Source organism: Macrobrachium rosenbergii, chromosome 30 (assembly GCF_040412425.1).
Source record: "Macrobrachium rosenbergii isolate ZJJX-2024 chromosome 30, ASM4041242v1, whole genome shotgun sequence".
In the NCBI taxonomy this organism is placed as follows: domain Eukaryota; kingdom Metazoa; phylum Arthropoda; class Malacostraca; order Decapoda; family Palaemonidae; genus Macrobrachium; species Macrobrachium rosenbergii.
In genome coordinates, this window is record NC_089770.1 from 37,119,912 (window position 1) to 37,140,303 (window position 20,392).

At 37.1% G+C, this 20,392-nt stretch overlaps 1 protein-coding gene and 1 long non-coding RNA gene across 2 annotated transcripts in view; both read right to left on the minus strand.

Moving 5' to 3' along the window:
• LOC136854879 (uncharacterized) overlaps positions 1–17,477 on the minus strand; it is a 362,933-nt gene extending 345,456 nt beyond the window's left edge. The window contains exon 1 of the mRNA XM_067131409.1: positions 17,225–17,477. Within this exon, the coding sequence (XP_066987510.1) occupies positions 17,225–17,465 (241 nt within the window). The 5' untranslated portion in view covers positions 17,466–17,477. The remainder of the gene's footprint in view (positions 1–17,224) is intronic.
• Positions 7,043–8,508, minus strand: LOC136854825 (uncharacterized). The gene is made up of 2 exons (XR_010857820.1): positions 8,336–8,508; positions 7,043–7,813 (listed from the first exon to the last, which is right to left on the minus strand). It is a non-coding gene; the product is annotated as an uncharacterized lncRNA (long non-coding RNA).
• Positions 17,478–20,392: the final 2,915 nt, after the last annotated feature.

Sequence of the window (20,392 nt, forward strand, 5' to 3'; positions counted from 1 at the left end):
TCATTACTCTTTTCTCTCTCTTCAGTCTCTTTTCTATTTTCCTCTTCTTCCTCTTCTTCTTCTTCTTCATCTTCTTCATCCTCCACAATCTGTACATTAAGTCTTGAGAGAGAGAGAGAGAGAGAGAGAGAGAGAGAGAGAGAGAGAGAGAGAGAGAGAGAGAGAGAGAGAGAGAGAGAATAATAATGATAAGTAACTAAGTAACACGCAACTGCATTTCTAACCACCAAGAGACTGCAGTTGTAGGGTTGAATTCAATACGAAACTTTATTCCTTTTGGTTAAACGCACAACGAAGAAGAAGAAGAAGAAGAAGAAGAAGAAGAAGAAGAAGAAGACAGAAGGTGCGAGAGAATCGGGGCATCATTAGGACAGATAAAGACAGACAGAGGCTGTTTGTTCTCTCTCTCTCTCTCTCTCTCTCTCTCTCTCTCTCTCTCTCTCTCTTGAGAGGTGAACACAGCAACACCACTAATTGATTGATTGATTGATGCAATGCGCAACAAGCACAATAAGTAAATTGGTTTTTATTAATAATAATGACATGATATTAAATCAAGTGTAAATCAAGCATTCAGATGAATTTCCATTCCAATAATAATAATAATAATAATAATAATAATAATATAATAATAATAATAATAATAATAATAATAATAATAATAATAATTAATTATTATTATTATTATTATTATTATTATTATTATTATTATTATTATTATTATTATTAGAAATAATGATTTGAAAGGAGTATAAAGTAATTTGATTGAACGACCGAGTAATTATGGAAGAAATGCCAGACCTTCTTTGGAATAAGTGTGGGAAGAATGACAAAAGAAAGAGATTCTTTTTCAGTTGTTCTGTTATGAATTGCAGCTTCAAGTTCCTGAAGAAAGATGATTACATTGCAATCAAAATGGAATGCTATCAATTATTGGGCTTAGGGTTTTTCTGCAGGTATCCCATTTTTAAAATTGATACTCTCTCTCTCTCTCTCTCTCTCTCTCTCTCTCTCTCTCTCTCTCTCTCTCTCTCTCTCTCTCTCTGTTCTTCATGGGATTGTTGATCTTAGATGCAGAAATGATCATAGGAAATAATAATAATAATAAATAACAATAATAATGTAGTTATGTCCAGCCCTCAAAAGAGGGAGGGAAATAAACAGCCTCTGTATTTATCTGTGTAAATGACGCTCCGATTCTCTCACATTTTTTTTAACTTTCTTCCAGTGGTGGCGTTGGGGAGTCTGCATCCACTCGTGCGTTTCACCACAAGGAATAAAGTTTCATATTGAACTCAACCCCTCAGCGGTCTGTTTGTGGTTAGAGATGCAGATACCACTTCTTATCATTCTCTCTCTCTCTCTCTCAGGAAAATCTCTCTTAATCTCTCTCATTTCTCTCTGACTCACCTCTATGGGCTCTCTCTGAATGGAAAGGTGACGACTGATATGTCTGGCGAACAAGTGAACCGTTGAAGAACCGAAGAAGGAAAACCAGAGAATGTGGAAGAGGGGAATGGATGACTTCAACACCAGATGGGTCATCTTCTTCTTCTGCTGCTTCTTCTTCCCTCGAGGAGAAGAGATAATTATGTCGTCCTTGAATGAGGTCTTGTTGGGCTTTGGCTGTTTTCGTTTCATGTCTCCATGCATGCATGCATACATATATATACACATACGTACATACATTCTCAATTGTACACATGTATCATCATAGGTTTTGTTTGTCATCTCTTCTCCTTTTTATTCTCTCTCTAGGATCTTCTCTCATTCTTTCTCTTTCTCTCTCTCTCTCTTCTTCTCTCTCTCTAATAATCTCTCTTTGTCTTCCAGATGCTAATAGGAAAACTCTTAAATGTAAATACAAAATATTTTAACAAAATAGATTATAGTTTTTTGTCATATAAAACTAGATAAATAACTGAGGCAGATTCTCTGAAGAAATGAGAGAGAGAGAGAGAGAGAGAGAGAGAGAGAGAGAGAGAGAGAGAGAGAGAGAGAGAGAGAGAGAGAGAGAGAGAGAGAGAGAGAGAGAGAGAGAGAGAGGAAAAGGCAAACTACCATTGCTTGATTCTTCATGACATAAATGATATATTTAATATTCATTCCCAAGAACTCTCTCTGAGGAAGATGAACAGACAGAGGCCTCATACTCATGACGTCAGCCGAGTTCTCTGATTATCATGACGTCATTCAGGGCCAGCGCCCTTGAGATACTCCTGCCCATGTCATTGCGTAGCTTGAGTGTACGCACACATGCTCACATGCATATGTATATTCACACATATATCTATCTATCGACTTATCTATCTATCTTTATATATATACATATGGAGAGAGAGAGAGAGAGAGAGAGAGATCTCTCAGTGTGTGTGTGAGAGAGAGAGAGAGAGAGAGAAAGGGAGGGAGATAACAGTGATATGGCCACTGAACACTGGTTATCTCTCTCTGGATATATCTTTGAGATTTTTTAAATCAACTGTTTACTGTGATTTAGTTCTTCTCTCTCTCTCTCTCTCTCTCTCTCTCTCTCTCTCTCTCTCTCTCTCTCTCTCTCTCTCTCTCTCTCTCAAAAATTAATTGGCTAAGAGATTTATGAAAAGGCCTCAATATCTGGAGTAGGAAAGCAAGTGAATCTTTATCATTAAATCATATAAACTCTAAAAGTGTCCTCATCATCTCCATCATTATCACTGCTTTCCTTGTTATCATAGGTAATGCCACTTCTGTAAGATATAATCCATCTTTATTCAGTTTCCTTTATCCCTCGAAATCGAGGAGCAACGAAGTAGTTGCCTCACAAGTGGCACTCGGGAAGTCGTATAATGACCCTGTCGAGTGCTCACTTCACTTCCAAACCTCTTCTTAATCATCAGGCCATGACGACAGGGAGACAAGGAAGGTCCCTGAACAATGAACTGAGTTGCGCGTCTGCTGCAGGAGTTTCCTATAGATAAGCTCTGTCTTCTCTTTCATTCTGAGCATACTGTCGTTTCTCTTTATTTATCGTCTTACTGTTCATGTTGCAGCCGAGGATGGAGAGAGTTTTCAAATGTTTAGTGGAATTACGAAGGTAAACAAAAGGGCCTTCAAGGATTTCGAAAAAAAAAACTTAGGAAGAAGTTTCATGAGTCCTTTCTCAACTGCTGTTCGTGCAATTATAGAATTGTTTCACCTTTCATTAGTTCATCTGCTCTTCTTTGTCGTCTATATCCGTATCATATCATGCCTTTTTCAATTCCCGTTTTTCTTTAAATGCAAATATTTAGTAGCTGTCTAGGATTAACGTGACTGTTCATTCAGAATTTTTTATTCCAAGAAACAAATACTTGTCTGAGAACAGTGCTGCTTAGTACACCAAGGTCTACATTTGAGTCCATTTCATTGTCTCCCCCCCAAACAAATTGTCAAAAAGACCATTGTTTACTAAAACGAGTACCCAAATGAGGCCTTATCTCTCGGTCGTTAGAGAGGAAATCACTTTTCCCTCTGGAGTCTCTCCAGGTGACCTCAGGGAGGGTGACGGGGGGGAAGTGACCTCAGAGAGTGTCAGGGGGAGATATTGCCACTCTCCAAAACGCCCTAGAAAAGCAGGTGTCGGTCAAAGTTATGGTTTCGTTTGTTCTGAGAGAGAGAGAGAGAGAGGAGTCTAGAAAGAAAGATGTGGAAAATATATTGCAATTTGATGAAAGCAAATGACAAATACTGAAACCGAATATCAGTGTGACAGCCCTTGAGCCAGAGGGAAGCAGAATCTCTGGGAGCCGGTGTCAGCCCTTGACCTCGGCACGATTATTGTTCGGACTGCATTTGCTGCTGCCAAGACATTTCATTGTTATGGTCCCTCTATTTGTCTCGCTTTTGTTCATGAAACACTCGAAGGGATTGGGCGTTCCATTTCTCCGTTTTTCCTTGGCTATTATGTCACTGGCGATTACCAGAGAGAGAGAGAGAGAGAGAGAGAGAGAGAGAGAGAGAGAGAGAGAGAATGAGAGAGAGAGAGAGAGAAGAAAGCCATTATACCAGTAGTAAAGTGCATCTCTAAGTCTTCATGCTGGCAGTCTCATGCAACTATTAATCTCTCTCTCTCTCTCTCTCTCTTCTCTCTCTCTCTCTCTCTCTCTCTCTCTATCTATATATATACCCTATATATATATATATAATATGTGTTAAATGTGTTTGTGTATACAGACATATAATGTATATGTATATATATATATAATATATATATATATATATATATATATATATATATAATTTATATATAATATATCTCTCTTAGAGAAACATATCAGGGTGGGGGTTAGGGGAGAAACAATGCAAACACGAGATCCAGAGGTCAAAGCAAAACGCACTCAATGAAAACCAAATGAAATGAAATGAGACGTGTCGACTGCCTAATGGCACTTGTGTGGCGACGAAAAGGACATGGACAGAGCACAATCAGACGGGGTCTGTCTCTCGCCTGTCTCTCTCCCACTGACAGACAGACAGACAGGAAGGGAAGTTAGAAAGGTCAATAAACGGCTAAGAAGCAAAGGACGTTGACCCTAATCACTTATGCGTCAGGAACTTTGTCATTCTTCCCTGCGTTACTGTCAGAAGAAGAAGAAGAAGAAGAAGAAGAAGAAGAAGAAGAAGAAGAAGAAGAAGAAGAAGAAGAAGAAGAAGAAGAAGAAGGAGAAGAAGCTGTCTGAAGTGCTTTGGTGTCCTCTCGAGGAAATCCCTGTCGACATAACCACAGCGCCACTTAAAGGCTGGGGGCTGGTTGTAGTTGCTGTGCATTGCATCAGGCAATCAATCAATCAGTGTTGCTGTGTCCAGCCCTCAAGAGAGGGAGGAGGGAGGGGGAGGGAGGGGAGGGGAGGGGAGGGAGACACAGCCTCCGTCTGTCTTTAACTGTCCAAAGGACGACCCGATTCTCCCCCCGCCTTCTGTCTACCCTTTCTTCTTCTTCTTCGGTCTTTTTCGTCTTCTTCTTCTCTTTCTTCAGGTCATTTTCTTTCAAACAGGAATAAAGCATTTCCGTTTTTTATTTCTTTTTTAAGACTCAGTTCTTGGTTGAAAACTGCTTGAAATCATTCTCTCTTCTCTCTCTCTCTCTCTCTCTCTCTCTCTCTCTCTCTCTCTCTCTCTCTCTCTCTCTCTTCTTCTTCTTCTTCTCCCTCTTCTTCTTCATAGCCTTAACAAAGCAAACCAGGGTCAGGAAAAGCTCACAACCAATATATTTGGCAAACCAAACAAGGGGTTGTTGAGGAACCAAAGGAGGAAAACCGAAGTGTAAGAGGGGAGCTCATGACGTCATCAACGTGACGTCATCATCACCAGCTGCATCTTCTTCTTCTTCTTCTTCTTCCTCTTCCCCCGAGACGAGGAGATAATTAAGTCGTCCTTGACTGAGGTTCTGCTTTGCTTTGGCTGCTTTCGTTTTAAGCTCCCATGCGTCCATATACAAATGCATGTATGCATACATATGCAATCATAGATTTGTTTGCTTGTTCATACACATACGCTTGTTGCAGTTGATTTGTTTTGGCTCATGCAACTGCAGTTGCCAGCGTTGAAGGAAATATGGAGGAATAAAGACGAAGAATTGCAAGACCAGATCTTCAACGTGTCCTCGACAATGAGCAAAAGAACAGATAAAAAAAATCCTTCTGTCTGTGGGGAGACAGACAGACAGACAGACAGACAGACAGACTGACAGACAGACAGACAGACAGACAGACAGACAGACAGACTGACAGACAGACAGACTGACAGACTGACAGACAGACTGACAGACAGACAGACTGACAGACAGACAGACAGGCATTCTGTCCCCGACGACGCTCGAAGATTTCAGCCCTGACAGATTTCCTTCGAGATTATTTTATCTATGAATCCACTGTTTAATCAATTATTATATTCATTATTTGATCATTTCTTAGCTTCATTTCGTGTCTCTGCCTCTCATCTTGTGTCTTCGGGGGACTTTCATAAATGGGATGTGGCATGATAGTGTACTCTCTCTCTCTCTCTCTCTCTCTCTCTCTCTGTATGTATGTATGTATATATAAACACATGTGTGTGTGTGTGTATGGCAGGGTTTATGCAAAAAAAGGCAGGCTGAAAGAGTGACAGCAGACAGCAAAGAGGGCGCTTAGAAAGGCTCACGAGAGGAGTGGCACATATGCAGTCCCTCAAGTGCTGATGATGGGTTACCCCAGAGTTCCTTCTAGAGAATTTCCCCTCATTTCTTCTTTGGCAAAAGTTCCCTCTTGATGAAACGTTGTCGCCTAAACGCAAAGGACATCAGGAAGAAGAAGAAGAAGAAGAAGAAGAAGAAGAAGAAGAAGAAGAAGAAGACGAAATAAATTCACTTTAACAGAGAAAAAACAAAAAAGCAACCTCAAGAAGTCTCATTGTTTCGTCTTGCAACTTAAACTCCCCTCTCTCTCTCTCTCTCTCTCTCTCTCTCTCTCTCTCTTCACTAGGCATCGACAGAGGCTGCTAGAACTTGATGCAAGCAAACCTCAAGTGCAAGGCGAGATTGACAGCACAATGGACATGACGTCATCACCAGTGTGTGTGGGGCATTTGCTTGCTTTCCTCTCAAGGTCGCTGATGAATACACATGGTGTCTCAGTGCTCGTGCCCCTGAGGCACTGCCCATATCCAAACATTCTCTTACGTATACATACATTCATACACACCCACACACACATACTGGATATTGTCAAGACAGAGAGTTTTATTCACAATTAGATGTCTCAGATTTCCAGTCAACCATATTTTTTTACATTCTTGTATAGTTCTGTATTATCTTTAGTATTTTATCTCTTCTCACAATGTTCAGTGTCAATCCGAAATTCCGAACTTTTATTTCTCACCCCTTTCCCTTCCTTCATCAGCATGTTTCTTTCCATGCTTTCACACCCGTTATTAAAAGTCCTCTCATTTTTACATTTTGTTCATTTCTTAATCTCTTCTTTCACTTCCTTTCATTCATTTAAAAATTTTCTGAAGATATAAAAAAGGATTATTTCAATGAAAGACCAAGTGCTTAACATGCATATATTGTTGAAAGCTCACATATAGAATAACAATTCTATTTTATGCCAAACATTTCCCATAACCACAAAGCGTGTATAATAAAAGGTCCTATTCATCTCTATGAAAGAACCTTTGCAAAGCACAAAAGAATATTACATATCCTCAGAGGTTCACACAGAACAGCACCAAACAAGTGCAGCAGAGGAAGTTCAGTATAACAAAACCAGGAAGGCTTGAAGAAGCAGAATCTAAGTAAATGAATATTATAACATATAATAATATGCTTCTAATGACAACTGAGTTCTCTTCCTTAACAAAACAGTATCATTATCTTTTGATAGGAAGGAAGGAAGGAAGGAAGGAAGGAAAGGGGCCAGGAAGGAAGGAAGGAAGGAAGGAAGGAAGGAAGGAAGGAAGGAAGGAAGCAAGGCAGGAATAAGGAAGGAAGGAAGAATCCTACAGACTAAAAGGGAAATCACAAAATCCAAAGCTTTCCTTCCTCCTCAGAAGGATAATTCAGGGTTCTGCATCACACAGAAGAAGATCAACCTCATGTTGACTTCTTCTGCGGATTATGTAGATTGGAATTGACAGAGACCCCAGTCCGTGTATGAACATTCAACTTGAGTCAGTTTGTACAAAGAAGGAGAAGAAGAATCCCATCCAATGACGCCACAACGCCTCGAAGGGTCTGCTTGGTAACCTTTTTCCCATAATTCCACTCCTACAGGGATTCCGCTCTCCAGCCATTTCCCTTCGTACACTCCTACCCAGCTGCCTTTGAAAGTCAAGAAATAAAGAAAAACGATCAGAATAAAGAAAACTTTGTCAATAAATCAAAATATTAAGGGCAATTACGGTAAATGATATGTTGGAAATATTACCTTTTTCATTATTTATGGAACAGCGTGTGAATATATTTCTTCGGTGATTGGTGACTAATAGCATTTTTGAATTTTATACATACATACATACATACATGTATATATATATATACATATATACATATACATATATATATATATATATATATATATATATATATATATATATATATATATATATATATATATATATATACATATGTATATATTGATAAATGCTAATTAATAACAATTTGTGTGTATGTATGTGTAAATATTATGCTTGTCTGTGGCATAACATGACATTATTAAAAAAATTCTCAAGTTCCAAATCTCTCTCTGATTTAATTTTCTCTCTCTCTCTCTCTCTCTACAGATCTCAATTGAATCTGATGGTGTATTATTATTAGACAGATTTACGTCAGGAAGTAACTTACCATAAGTACTGAAAGCTTGACCAATTTCCTGTAAGGGGATGGAAGGAGAAGGATGCAGGATGGCCATCCTGCCTCTCGGCAGGTGGCGTTCATCTCCTGCCAGGTCTTCCTTTCCCTCAACAAAACGCATCCCAGGCCCTCGAGGACCTTCGCCGGGCTTCTCCATCGAGAATCTCATTGGAGGGATAAAGAGGAACCAAAATTGATGAGGAGGGCTACACAACAGTCAAAATTCCCCAAATGACATCAACGCAGATCTTACATGAGGTGATTTATAAGATGAGAAAGTAGATGATGATAAAACAAAGTCAACTGAAGCAATTTAGCTCTTTTCTACTGACTCCGTTCACAGATTTTGACTCTGTGGGAAAAAGCTCTAAGAGACAAAGGATCGTCTTCCCTTACCACAGGTTCGTCATCTCCCTCGGAAGGGGGGTTGCAAGATGTCTACAAATTAAGGAGAAAAGAGATTTTAATAATATATATATATATATATATATATATATATATATATATATATATATATATATATTGCAATTTGTCTTTAGGAAAGTCTAGAAAATACCTCCTATGTAGAAACAAAGTGGATACTAAGTCTTTGTCAAGGAAAGTGCAGTGAAAGTGACAAAAGTTGTCAAGTCAATCTTAAATACAAAAGTTTCACCACACCTGTGGCAGAAAACTCAGAAATAGATACATTGTAAATATACTCGTAACGGGCAAACGTCAGGATAATGAGTTTAGTGGAAAAGAAACCTATATTTGTGGACTCTAAGAGAATTTCCATGACTGGAAAGTTTTAAATAGTTCTTGAGGTATGATAATAGTTCAGTGAGATCAATAAGAGTGTTCAGAAGGTACACATTCCGTAAAAAGATACGAGTACATTACATTAAAAGCCACAGGAATTTTGCAAAAAGGTAAGGATTGTTTTTATTTTCATCTCAAAAAGTGACACTTGTTCTTCGAATAGGACAGGTGAGAGAAATGATTACTCTGGATTCTACTGAATCAACATTCAAAACGAGTTTGATATTTTCTGTGAAAGGTTTTCTGACAGCAGCAGATATACCCATGTCAGTTTGATAAACATGGATCCACAAGGAGGAAAGGAAATGCATGATTATAATTATATTCTTTCAAAAGGAAAAGACCCAAAGTGAAGTGAGAGATGACACGGTTCCTCTGAATTTCTTTCCAAAACTCAGACAACCAGAATTCAGTGAACGAATGGCAGGCTTTTTCCTTGTGGTCGGAAGTGATATTATGATAAGTAAGATTAAATGAAAATAATTGGTATGAAGAAAACTTGAATATGACGAAAAGGAAGAAAATTTGAATATGATGAAAACATTTTTAGAAAGCAAAATGTATGTAAAAAATAAAAAAAATAACTGGTAGTAAAAGCCGATTAAGGAATCTGTCTTACTTTCACAATGTGAACCATTCGGTATAAAACCAGGAGGACAAGAACAGGTTCGTCCATCTCCCTCGAAAGTGGGGTTGCAAGAGCAGCTGTAACTCCCGACGGAGTTCCTGCATACTGCGAGGGGGCTGCACTCCGCCTTCCTAGGGCGCACTCGTCGATGTCTGCAAATTAAGGAGTAAAGACAGTACAGAGATAATTGAAAGATCGTTCAGATCAGAATTAAAGTTCCTATATATGAATATATGGCCATATAAAATTTAATGTGGCGGCCAAATCTGATGGCGGCCAGTAGGAGCAGCTATATATTTTCACACAGAAGACATGTATATGCTTATATATATGGGGCTCTTATATATATTTTTTCATATTCCATATATTATATACAGTTTACTTAAATATTATATAATATATATATATATATATATATATAATTATAATATAAATAATGTATGTTCATGTATATATCATATATATATAATCTGTGGTTTTAGAATCCTAATGAGGCCATCTCTTTCATCTCATTAGGAAATTTTGAAGGAAAATTAATAGAAACAAAGTGGATACAAACTCTTTGTCAAGGAAAGTGCAGTGAAAGTGACAAAATCACTGCTGTGTAAGTCAATCTTCAATACAGCTAAGTTTCAGCTTTACATGTCCAGAAAGCTTAGAAATCAATACATTGTTAATGTTACTCTCAACGGGCAAACAGTCCCAGTAATGAGTTTAGTGGAAAAGAAACCTATATTTGTGGACACTAAGAGAATTTTCATGACTGGAAAGCTTTGAATAGTTCTTGAAGTATGATAATAGTTCACATGAGATCATACGAGCATTCAAAAGGTGCACAGACATAAAAAGATACGAGTACATTACATTAAAAGCCACAGCAATTTTACGAAAAGTAAGGATTGTTAATCATGACACTTGTTCTTTGAACAGGGCAGGTGAGAGAAAGGATTACCTGGATTCCTTAATCAACTTTCAAATCATGAGTTTGACATTTTCTGATGAAAGGTTATTGGCAGCAGTGTATCCATATCAGTTTAATAAACAAGGATCACAAGGAGGAAAAGAAATGGATGATTGTTCCTTCAAAAGGAAAAGACCCAAAATGAGATGATGACACAGACCATGAGTTTTTCCAAAACTTGAAAACCAGAACCCAGAGAAGGAATGCCATTTTCAGTGCATTATGAAATGACACTGATAATACGATTCCAGAAAATAACTGGTATGGAGAAAATCATATGAAAGAATTGTAAGGAAAAGGAAGAAGCAAAATATGATGAAAACATTTTTACTGTTAAATATATGTAAAAAATAACACTAAAAAAAAAGATGGGGAGTAAAAACCGATTAATCCAATCTGTCTTACCATCACAATTTGAACCATTTTGTGCAAAAACCAGGAGGACAATGAACAGGTTCGTCCATCTCCCTCAAAAAGGGGTTGCAAGAGCAGCTGTAACTCCAGACAGGAGTTCCTGCATGCTGCGTGGGGCTGACTCCGCCTTGAATCAGAGCGCACTTGTCCATGTCTGCTCGGGAGTAAAGACAGTTTTTGAGAAGAGGCACTTCTGGAATGGTCATTTTTGTTCTGATGGGGAAAGAAAGTCATTTCGGGAGACAAAAGGGCTAAGAGTTTTTTCAATCCATACATTATAAGGACTTCGACAGCATGCTGGATAAAAACAATTAGACCTTTCAATATAATTAATAAATAATTGCAAAACCATACCCATCACGATGTCAGATAAGATTTCTGTGTTAAAGAAGGACAAAGTTCCTTGGCTTTGTTGGAAGAGTGTTGAATTCCATTTGTTTGATCCTATTATGAGAACCAGTTTTTTCCTAAGGCTGAAGGTCATCAAATGGGAAAGGGCTAACTTCAGAAGAGGAGAAAGAGCCATGATAAGATCTGCACAGTGTATATATATATGGCTACATCACAGAAAGTGTCATGCTGCTTCTCTGATTAGAAGACAACACACCATGAACAAACACTCTCATCTGAAGACTGCACAGTAAAGAAGAAGTTCTATTCATTGAGCGACTGTTGACGTCGAGTCAGGAAGCCAGGATCACAAAAACCATTGACAACAAAGAATTCCGACCTACAGCATGCAAGAGTTTCACACCTGCCATATTAATATTGGTTAACAGATTTTAATTGTTTCTCAAAATGATGACCATATTCTTGAGAAATAGATAGAAATTGATTCAAAATTTTCAGAAAAAGAAACTTTGATTTGCCAGCTTTTCTCCCATTTGTGTGATCTGCAGGGATTGTCAGCCAGAATCAAAGATTCCACAAGAAGCAGGACCCGGTCCTGCAGAGTGACTGCTACGGTAACAAAGGGATTAGAGTGATTCTTTATCGTGGATGAGATGCATAAAAAGGACAGTGACCAAAGGGAAAGGCCATGAGCAAAATTATAATTTTTTTCTAGTAGTAAACGACAGGTTTACGCAAAGTGTGGAAGAACAGATGAAGAAAAGAACACAGTAATTGCAATGATCTCTCATACATCCTTCACAAAGCGAACCATTCCGTGCAAAAAGCCAGGTACACAGGAACACCCATACTTGAAGAGCTTGTAAGTGCAAGCTTCATGATCACAGCAGTTGTAGCTTCCCTCTGAGCACTCATCTGTGGGAAAAATTTATTGTAGTTAGAGAGCAGTTATTCCACATATTCCTTAAGATAAAACTGACATAGAAAGATGAGTAAAAGAAGCACCATCATGATTGATAGTGGCTCCAGGAATTCCTCCTATCGACTGTCAGTCAGACCTTTCACAGGACTGACAAACTATCTAGAAAGGGGATTCCTTCGTTTAGTGGATCAGGACAGAAACATTTCAGTGTCATTCAATTCACGCCTGCAGAAGAATAGACTGATCTGTAAGAACTGTCTTTCCCTTGTCTAGAACACAAGTAGGACTGACCTATTCCTCCCGTCTCTAACAAAGAGATGACTCCGGATATTTCCTGGTTCGAAGGGAAGATTCCAGTTCTTGTTGTCCTGGAAGGGCAAAAATCATCCCATGAACACTATCTGGAACTCTTAGAGGCTTTCCACCTATTCATACTTGTACATGGAATATGTCTAAGTAATATCAAAGTCCTGTACTACAGTACTAAATTACCAAATATAACACTTAGTAGCATCTATTTTTCAATCTTGACGTAGAAATGTTACAAAAACAGTGAATCATAGAATAAGAATTAACCGGCAAATCCCTTCCAGAAGAAAAACGTACCTGCTGATGATATGTTTTTGAAGGATTCCAAGTCCTCCCTTCCAAGGCAGTCAGCCTGATGGATCCCTGCTGAATGTATAGGAGGTACTCGAGATGAAGAGTTTGGACAACACACACATCACACACATACACACACAGTTACAACATATATATATATATATATATATATATATATATATATAATATATATATATATATATATATATATATATATACAGCTCTATATATCAATATGATGAGATAAAAATTCTTCCTGCCCTGATATTCTGATAAACCTTATTTGCAAGAGACCTGGTTGTCAGCTTTATCATTCGGTATCACTAAACATAACCTTGACTATTATCTATTACCAGCGAAAATGCCAAAGGCTTGGCATTAATGTTGAGAACTGTTTTCCACAATGACTGAATTTGACTTTCAGAAACGAGTGAGGAACACTGGAAGTTAAACTTCTAATCTTCTAATGTCTCCATTTTTTCCATCAAGTAAGAAGACTATATATAACAAAAGCCTTTATATTACGATTATAAGAAAATTGTCTTCCCATAGAAATGGAGTGGAAGGAAGGGTCATATCTGTCCATAATTTAGGTGGAGGGTCTCTAGAGTGTTCAGTGGTCTGGTTAAACTATTTTAATACTACTAAAACTCTAGAGTGTTCTAAACATAAACAAAATCTGATCCATCATTTGCTACTAATTTGTACATTATTCCAAATGCTTAAAACTCCCTCTCCAAGTATGAAGCATTCCTTCTCACTTGGATTTTCACTGACAGGCACACACCCACCCAGGCACATCCACAACATGTGAGTAATGCACATACTACCACTGCCTGTATATTAAGTGTTGCATTGAAATTCTTTTTAAGAAATGAGAGTGAAATATGTTTGACAGGGTCTTTAGAGTCCAGCCACTCCTAAACCTTTTTTTTTTAGTAGAAAGGCTTTCCATGACCCCTGCCATAATCTCTGGAGAATAGACTTACTTGCAAAGAGTTCCTGTTGTCTGTGCTGCACCTGAAGAAAACAAAACAATAAACTTTAAATAGCTTATAACAAATTTGCAAAACTATAATCATCTCAATATTGATCAGTATATCATTAGTATGAAAGGAAGACAATAGTCTCTTCAAACAAGAGAGGCAGTTGAAAGTGACAGATGCTATCAGAGAGTTGATCCTAGTCACAGAAACCTTTCAGATGTTCCATCTCTACTGGTGAAGTTCTGATGGGAAAGGTCAGTTAACTTTGAAAGAAGCATCATCAAAGCCATTGACTAAATGAAATGTGACTGAATGGAGGACATTGTGCCATTTCAGAATGTATGCTTCTGTGATAGTTATAAAGATATTAGAAAGTATAGTCTGTCAATAAGCAATTTGACGACCTCAATGGACATTCTGCGAGGATTTCTTTGTCAGTGATCTGCATCACAAACCTGGACTATTCACACCTGCCACATTAGTATTTGTTTAATGTAGATATTAATTGTTTAATAAAGAAGATATCTATTTATTCAAACAAAAACTTGGATAAATTGATTCAAAATGTTCTTGAAGATTGTTTTCAGAAAAGCTTTTGTTCCTGCATTTAAAATGATCATAATTTCAGCCACAAGAAGAGCCCTTTCTTCCTAAGACACAAGGTATTCATTCTTAACAGCAACTACAGAACTTTGCTCTGACTTCTAGTGAAGGGATTAGACTTTCTTGTGGAAAAGATGCATAAAAAGGATTTTGTGTGGAAAGAAAGGCCATGTGAGCAAAATGATAAAAATTCTTCTGAAGTTTAGTAAATGACCTGGTTCTCCTGCATGTCTGGAAATATAAATGATTGTTGGAGAAAGATTAGTCTTTATTCCTGAAGACACAAGGCTCACTTTAACAGCAACTTGACTCATTCCTGAAGCAAAGACCAGAAGTATAGGATTTTTGTTATGCAGCTGAACATGAATATTTGGAAGTAAAACATAAAAAAATTACCTTGAAGTTTGTCTTCAATATGTCCCTGTTTCTCCTGCATCATCTGGAAATATAAATCATTGTTTTAAAAAAACTGGTCTTTATTCTTAAAATAATACTGACAAGAAATGTGTGAATAACTGATAGGGAGACATGAATAAACTCCTGTAACGTCAGAATCTTAATAAAAGAAGAGAGAAATATACCTAGAGAGTGTACAAAGGTTCTTCTTAATTCATTGGTTAGAGTGTGGAACAGATTTTATTAGTCGCTCCAAGAGCTGGACTCAGCCTGGCTTTTCTCTTTACCTGCTGTTCACTTGTAAGTCCCAGAAAGGAGGCACCAAAAAAACAGAAGACAAAGATAAGAGAACAAACACTGAATTAAAACAGAAATCATTTAAAAAAATACAAAAGAAAATGGTAAGTGTCCTTGAAAAATATCCAACTAGAAAGTGAGAAACCAGCAGAACAAAAACTGCTATGAGGATACTTCTTTCATTTTTTGACATAACTGCGAGGAATAGAAGGCTCCTCTGCTGGGACATATGACAACATAACATTGCGACAGTGTGAATGTGGAAGTTCTGCAGAGCGAGTAGCTCACACGCACTGGCTCTTGTGGTGAAGGGAATGAGTGAGCTACAAATGAAGTTCCCTGTGGGAAAGTGAAAACATCATCTTCAGTAATATTTTAAAGGATGAAGATCATTCCAGTCTTTAGACACCAAGACAGGAAAATAATACAACAGCAGCCAAGATGAAGATCAGAAACAGATGGCGCTGATAATGTCATCTCTAAGGATGACTCCAGAAACCCTAACAAAAAAGTTAGGTTTCATGGCTATGAAAATACCTGGAAGTAGCTGCAACATTTTTACAAAACTGAGAAAATGTCTGTAATATCAAAGATCTGCAGACACCATGACAGGCAAGGAGAAGAAACACTTTTTGGCAGCTGCAGAAAAGAAAGAATCTAGCAAAAACAGTGAATCTTGAGATTAAAACCTACAAATCCTGAATTTTCTGTGCCTGACCTAATCAGATGAGATCAAAGCTTTCCTGCCTTATCAAACCACAAACTATGAGCTGAAAAATGTCTATAGGTATAATCAGATGAAGTGCATTATTAGATAATTGGGCCGACATTGTCAGTGGAAGACAATAAAAAAATAGACAGAGTTCCTGGCTGCTGACCTGCCATGCTGAACAATAGCAAGAAACACAAATCAATCCTTGCACTTAGCCTATTTTTTCACGAGGCAGGCATTCAAAATGCCAACATCAGTTCTGAAGCATGAGACCTTTAACATATATGACTTACAAGATTCCCTACAAATCTGAGATAGAAAGGTGTGTGACAACCTCATTCACAATTCCCCAACATAACTAATAATGAAACTTGCTCTATGCATATGCTGTGCTGTGGCTGCATGCAAAGGAAAGCTGTCAAGTTCTGACAACTATTCAATTCAGCCTTAGTATAAATTTCCTGAAACCAGATAAAGATTGAGAAATCAGGTCAGATGGCAGATATGACACAGGTCAAGAGGTCTGACTTAGGGCATTAAAATACATAATGAGAAAAATTCTCATAGATTTCTTTTCATTAAATTAAGCTGAAAGAAACCTGGCAATTGTAATGTCAAATAAAATTATTCAGAATATAATCAACAAGGAATCAAGAAACTGTAATGACGCCAAAAATCAATCTGAAAAAAAATTTCCATAAATGAACAAGTCAATATGGTGGAGACCAGTCCACCAGGCAATGAAACACAAGTCTTCCAGGACTCGCCCTTCACTTAACTTTAGAAGGAGAGAGAGGAGAGCAGACTCATTAAAATGAAGACTCAGTAGAAAATCTATTTTCTGAAGAGGAATTGAAGAACAGTGAAACTGTAAAAACTCAGATTCAGATGACGACATTTCCTGCATAATGCAGAGAACTCAACTGTTCTCTTTAACAAAATTCCCAGACTGCCATTTTGGGAAATCTGGCCAATGGAGTCCAAGAGGAAAGCGTGCTTGAGTAAATGGCACCACTCCCAAGGAGGCTGTGAAGTGAGATCAGGTGGAAATGAAAATGAACAAACATCTTGAATGGCTTAAGAGTTAGTTATGACAACAAATGCTTGTTTTATCTTTAAAGAAAAAAAAGAAAAGATATAGTGACTATGTCGAGAATATGGATCACAAAAAAGAAATGAAAACTTGAGCATGAACCACTGCATTACCCTTCAAGGCTGCTTCTTGCTTCTTTAGCTGGTTTAAGGCTGCTTCTTGATTCTCCAGTAGCTCTTCCATCTTGACGACGAAATAATTCTCCAAGTCCTGACAGTGGGCAAAATTCCCAACTGTTAAGAGAAAGGTGACTAAAATACTTACAGTCACCATTCTGCTGTTAAGACGACCCACTGATTTGGCTTGCCCTTGCAGCTCTGGGTCTTTATATACCCAGTTCTCACGACGATCCATTAGTCAGACGCATGACTCAGTCCACTATTCAAGGGAGTTGTGTCTCTTTCATCAGACCAGAGTTCAAGTGGATGACTGAGAGGCAGGGCAGGGTTGGGGGGGGGGAGGGGGGGAATATGAGTGTCACCAGTTATGTTATCATGGCTTGATGATTAACAAGAGGTTTGGAAATGAGCACTCGACAGGGTCATGATAAGACTTCCCGAGTGCCACTTGTGAGGCAACTGCTTTGCTACCCCTCGATTTTGAGGGATAAAGATAAATGAGTAAGGGTGGATTTCATCTTATAAAAGTGGCAATGCCATCATAAGAGGGAAAGCAGAAAAAATAAAGAAGATGATTAGGACATCCAGAGTTTAGATGATTTACAATAAATATTCACTTGCTTTCCTTCTCCAGATATTGAGGCCTTTTCATAAACCTCTTATCCAATTAATTGTTGAGAGAGAGAGAGAGAGAGAGAGACGCCACTGAAGAACTACATCACAGTAAACAAGTGATTTCAAAGATCTCAAGATATAATGAGGAGAGATAACCAGTGATTAGTGGCCATATCAGTGTTATCTCTCTCTCACATACACTGAGAGACTCTACTCTCTTCTCTCTCTCTCTCAATATATATATATATATATATATATATATATATATATATATATATATATATATATATATATATATATATATAAATAAATAAATAAATTTCTGACTCACATCAGGATCGAACCCAGGTCTTTCAATTGAAAGACGAGACCACTGCCAACCAGGCCACTCAAGTCATGGAAGAAGTTCGAACCTGAGTACCACTGTACTTAAGGCTTTACCTGGGCCGGCCAACTGCTTGCATACCAGCGTGTTTTCGCCAACTTCCCGACTCACCAGTGACCCCATTGACAGCATTTCATTCGGATTATCCTTTTTTAGTGAATATATTAGAAATACCAACACTTAATCACGTGTGGAACAGAAATCATTTTCTGACTCACATCCTGATGTGAATCAGAAATTTATTTCTGTTCCACACGTGACTGTTGCTGATATTTTGATATTTATATATATATATATATATATATATATATATATATATATATATATATATATATATATATATATATATATATATATATATATATATATATATATATATATATATATATATATATATATTATATATATATATATCTATATATATATATTTATATTATATATATGGATTTTCTACGTATATGTAATGTTCTGATGTTGAAATATTTATATAATTTTCTTTGTACAAGTTATATATTTAATGATGATGTAGAAACATTAATATTAGTTTGCAAAATGTCTTTTATGCAAATTATTATTTGACAAGGATTTCACAAGAAATTAATGACATGTTTCTTTAGAGAACTATAGCGAGAAAGAGAGAGCAGAGATTAAGCCATGTGTCTCTTCTTATGGCTTTGTTACCAGCTGGCTGATTTGTCATCGAGACATCTTTTGTTTTGATTTACCAGTCCAGGTTTTGGGCTATCACCATCTCGGTCTTCGTCTGCTTATTAAACATGCTGATCATATGCTTTTTTTTTATCGTGATGCTGGGCGCTCACAATTTCCTGTTAAGAGTCAAGTGGTCAAACTTCATGTTAAGATGCTTCGAGCCATGAGATCATCTGTTGTCTTAGAGACAGATCCTCTTGCTGGTCACATATTTTGTTTCCCGAATGTGCCCTGATGGAGACAATTGCATCAGCCCATTCTGATCGCGTCACTGTGACCAGAGTCAGCTTCACTTGTGACCGGAAGTCCAGAATGTTCTTTGGGTCTTGGTCCCAAAATCTTTTAGAATATTCATTGAGAGGCCAAGGTGTAGATTTAAAAGAAGAATTCCTCTCTCTCTCTCTCTCTCTCTCTCTCTCTCTCTCTCTCTCTCTCTCTCTGTCTTATACCCATTTAGTAGATTTTTTTGTAAAGTAATGTAGATTATTTTTATACTGGGCACTCTTTAGTGTTTGCTATATTTGTTGTGAAATCTTGGAGTTGCATTTGAATAAGACTGTGAATTCTGAGTGTTTCGTGGCACCAAAACAAGTAAGGTATTTTTTGGCAAAGGCCAGAACTGCAATTAGCAGGTATTGTACTTGACATTTATACCATGGTAGAATTTGAAGGGCATTATTTGAAGGGTATGATTTGAAGGGTATAATTTGAAGGTGTGATTTGAAGGGTATAATATGAAGGATATGATTTGTAGGGTATAATGTGAAGTGTTTAAATAATCTGAAGTGTTTAAATAAGTGATTAGTAGACCGGTCAATATATTAAGTGATTTTTGCTTTAGTGAATTTACATTACATTTCATTTTCATGTTTTGTGTAATAGTGTGTTCTTAATGTCATCTGAATTATTTAACTCTTTTTGAATTTAATAGTTTTTGTGTTTAAACTCCATTAGCTTTTTCAAGATGTTCACTCAGTTTTGACTCACATATTAACATTTTGGGGATTTAAGTTTGTTTCATAATTTGATTTGAGAATTAATTAAGATTTGTGTTTTCAAGTAATAGTAATATTTCTTCAAAGTAAAATTGTGAATTTTGATTCCAAGTAATAATCATTTTTCTTCAAAGTAAAATTGTGAATTTTGATTTAATACTTTTGAATGATAAATAAATTTTTGTATTTAAAGTTTTTACAAGTGTTTCAATTATTGACCACCAGTGGTAGGAATTAAATGTGAATAAACAAAAGTGATAGATAGTTCTGTTCCTTCAGTTTTTACTGATGTGACTCTAACCTGGGAGACAGTTACAGTAATGGAGTGAAGCCCTTTTACTCTAGTTTATTTCTTGTTTAAATATTGATACCTCACATTTCTGACAATTTTCTTAAGGGATCACTGTTGCCTTCGGAGTACTCGGTTGTATTATTTTTTGTTATGAGAATTCAGGT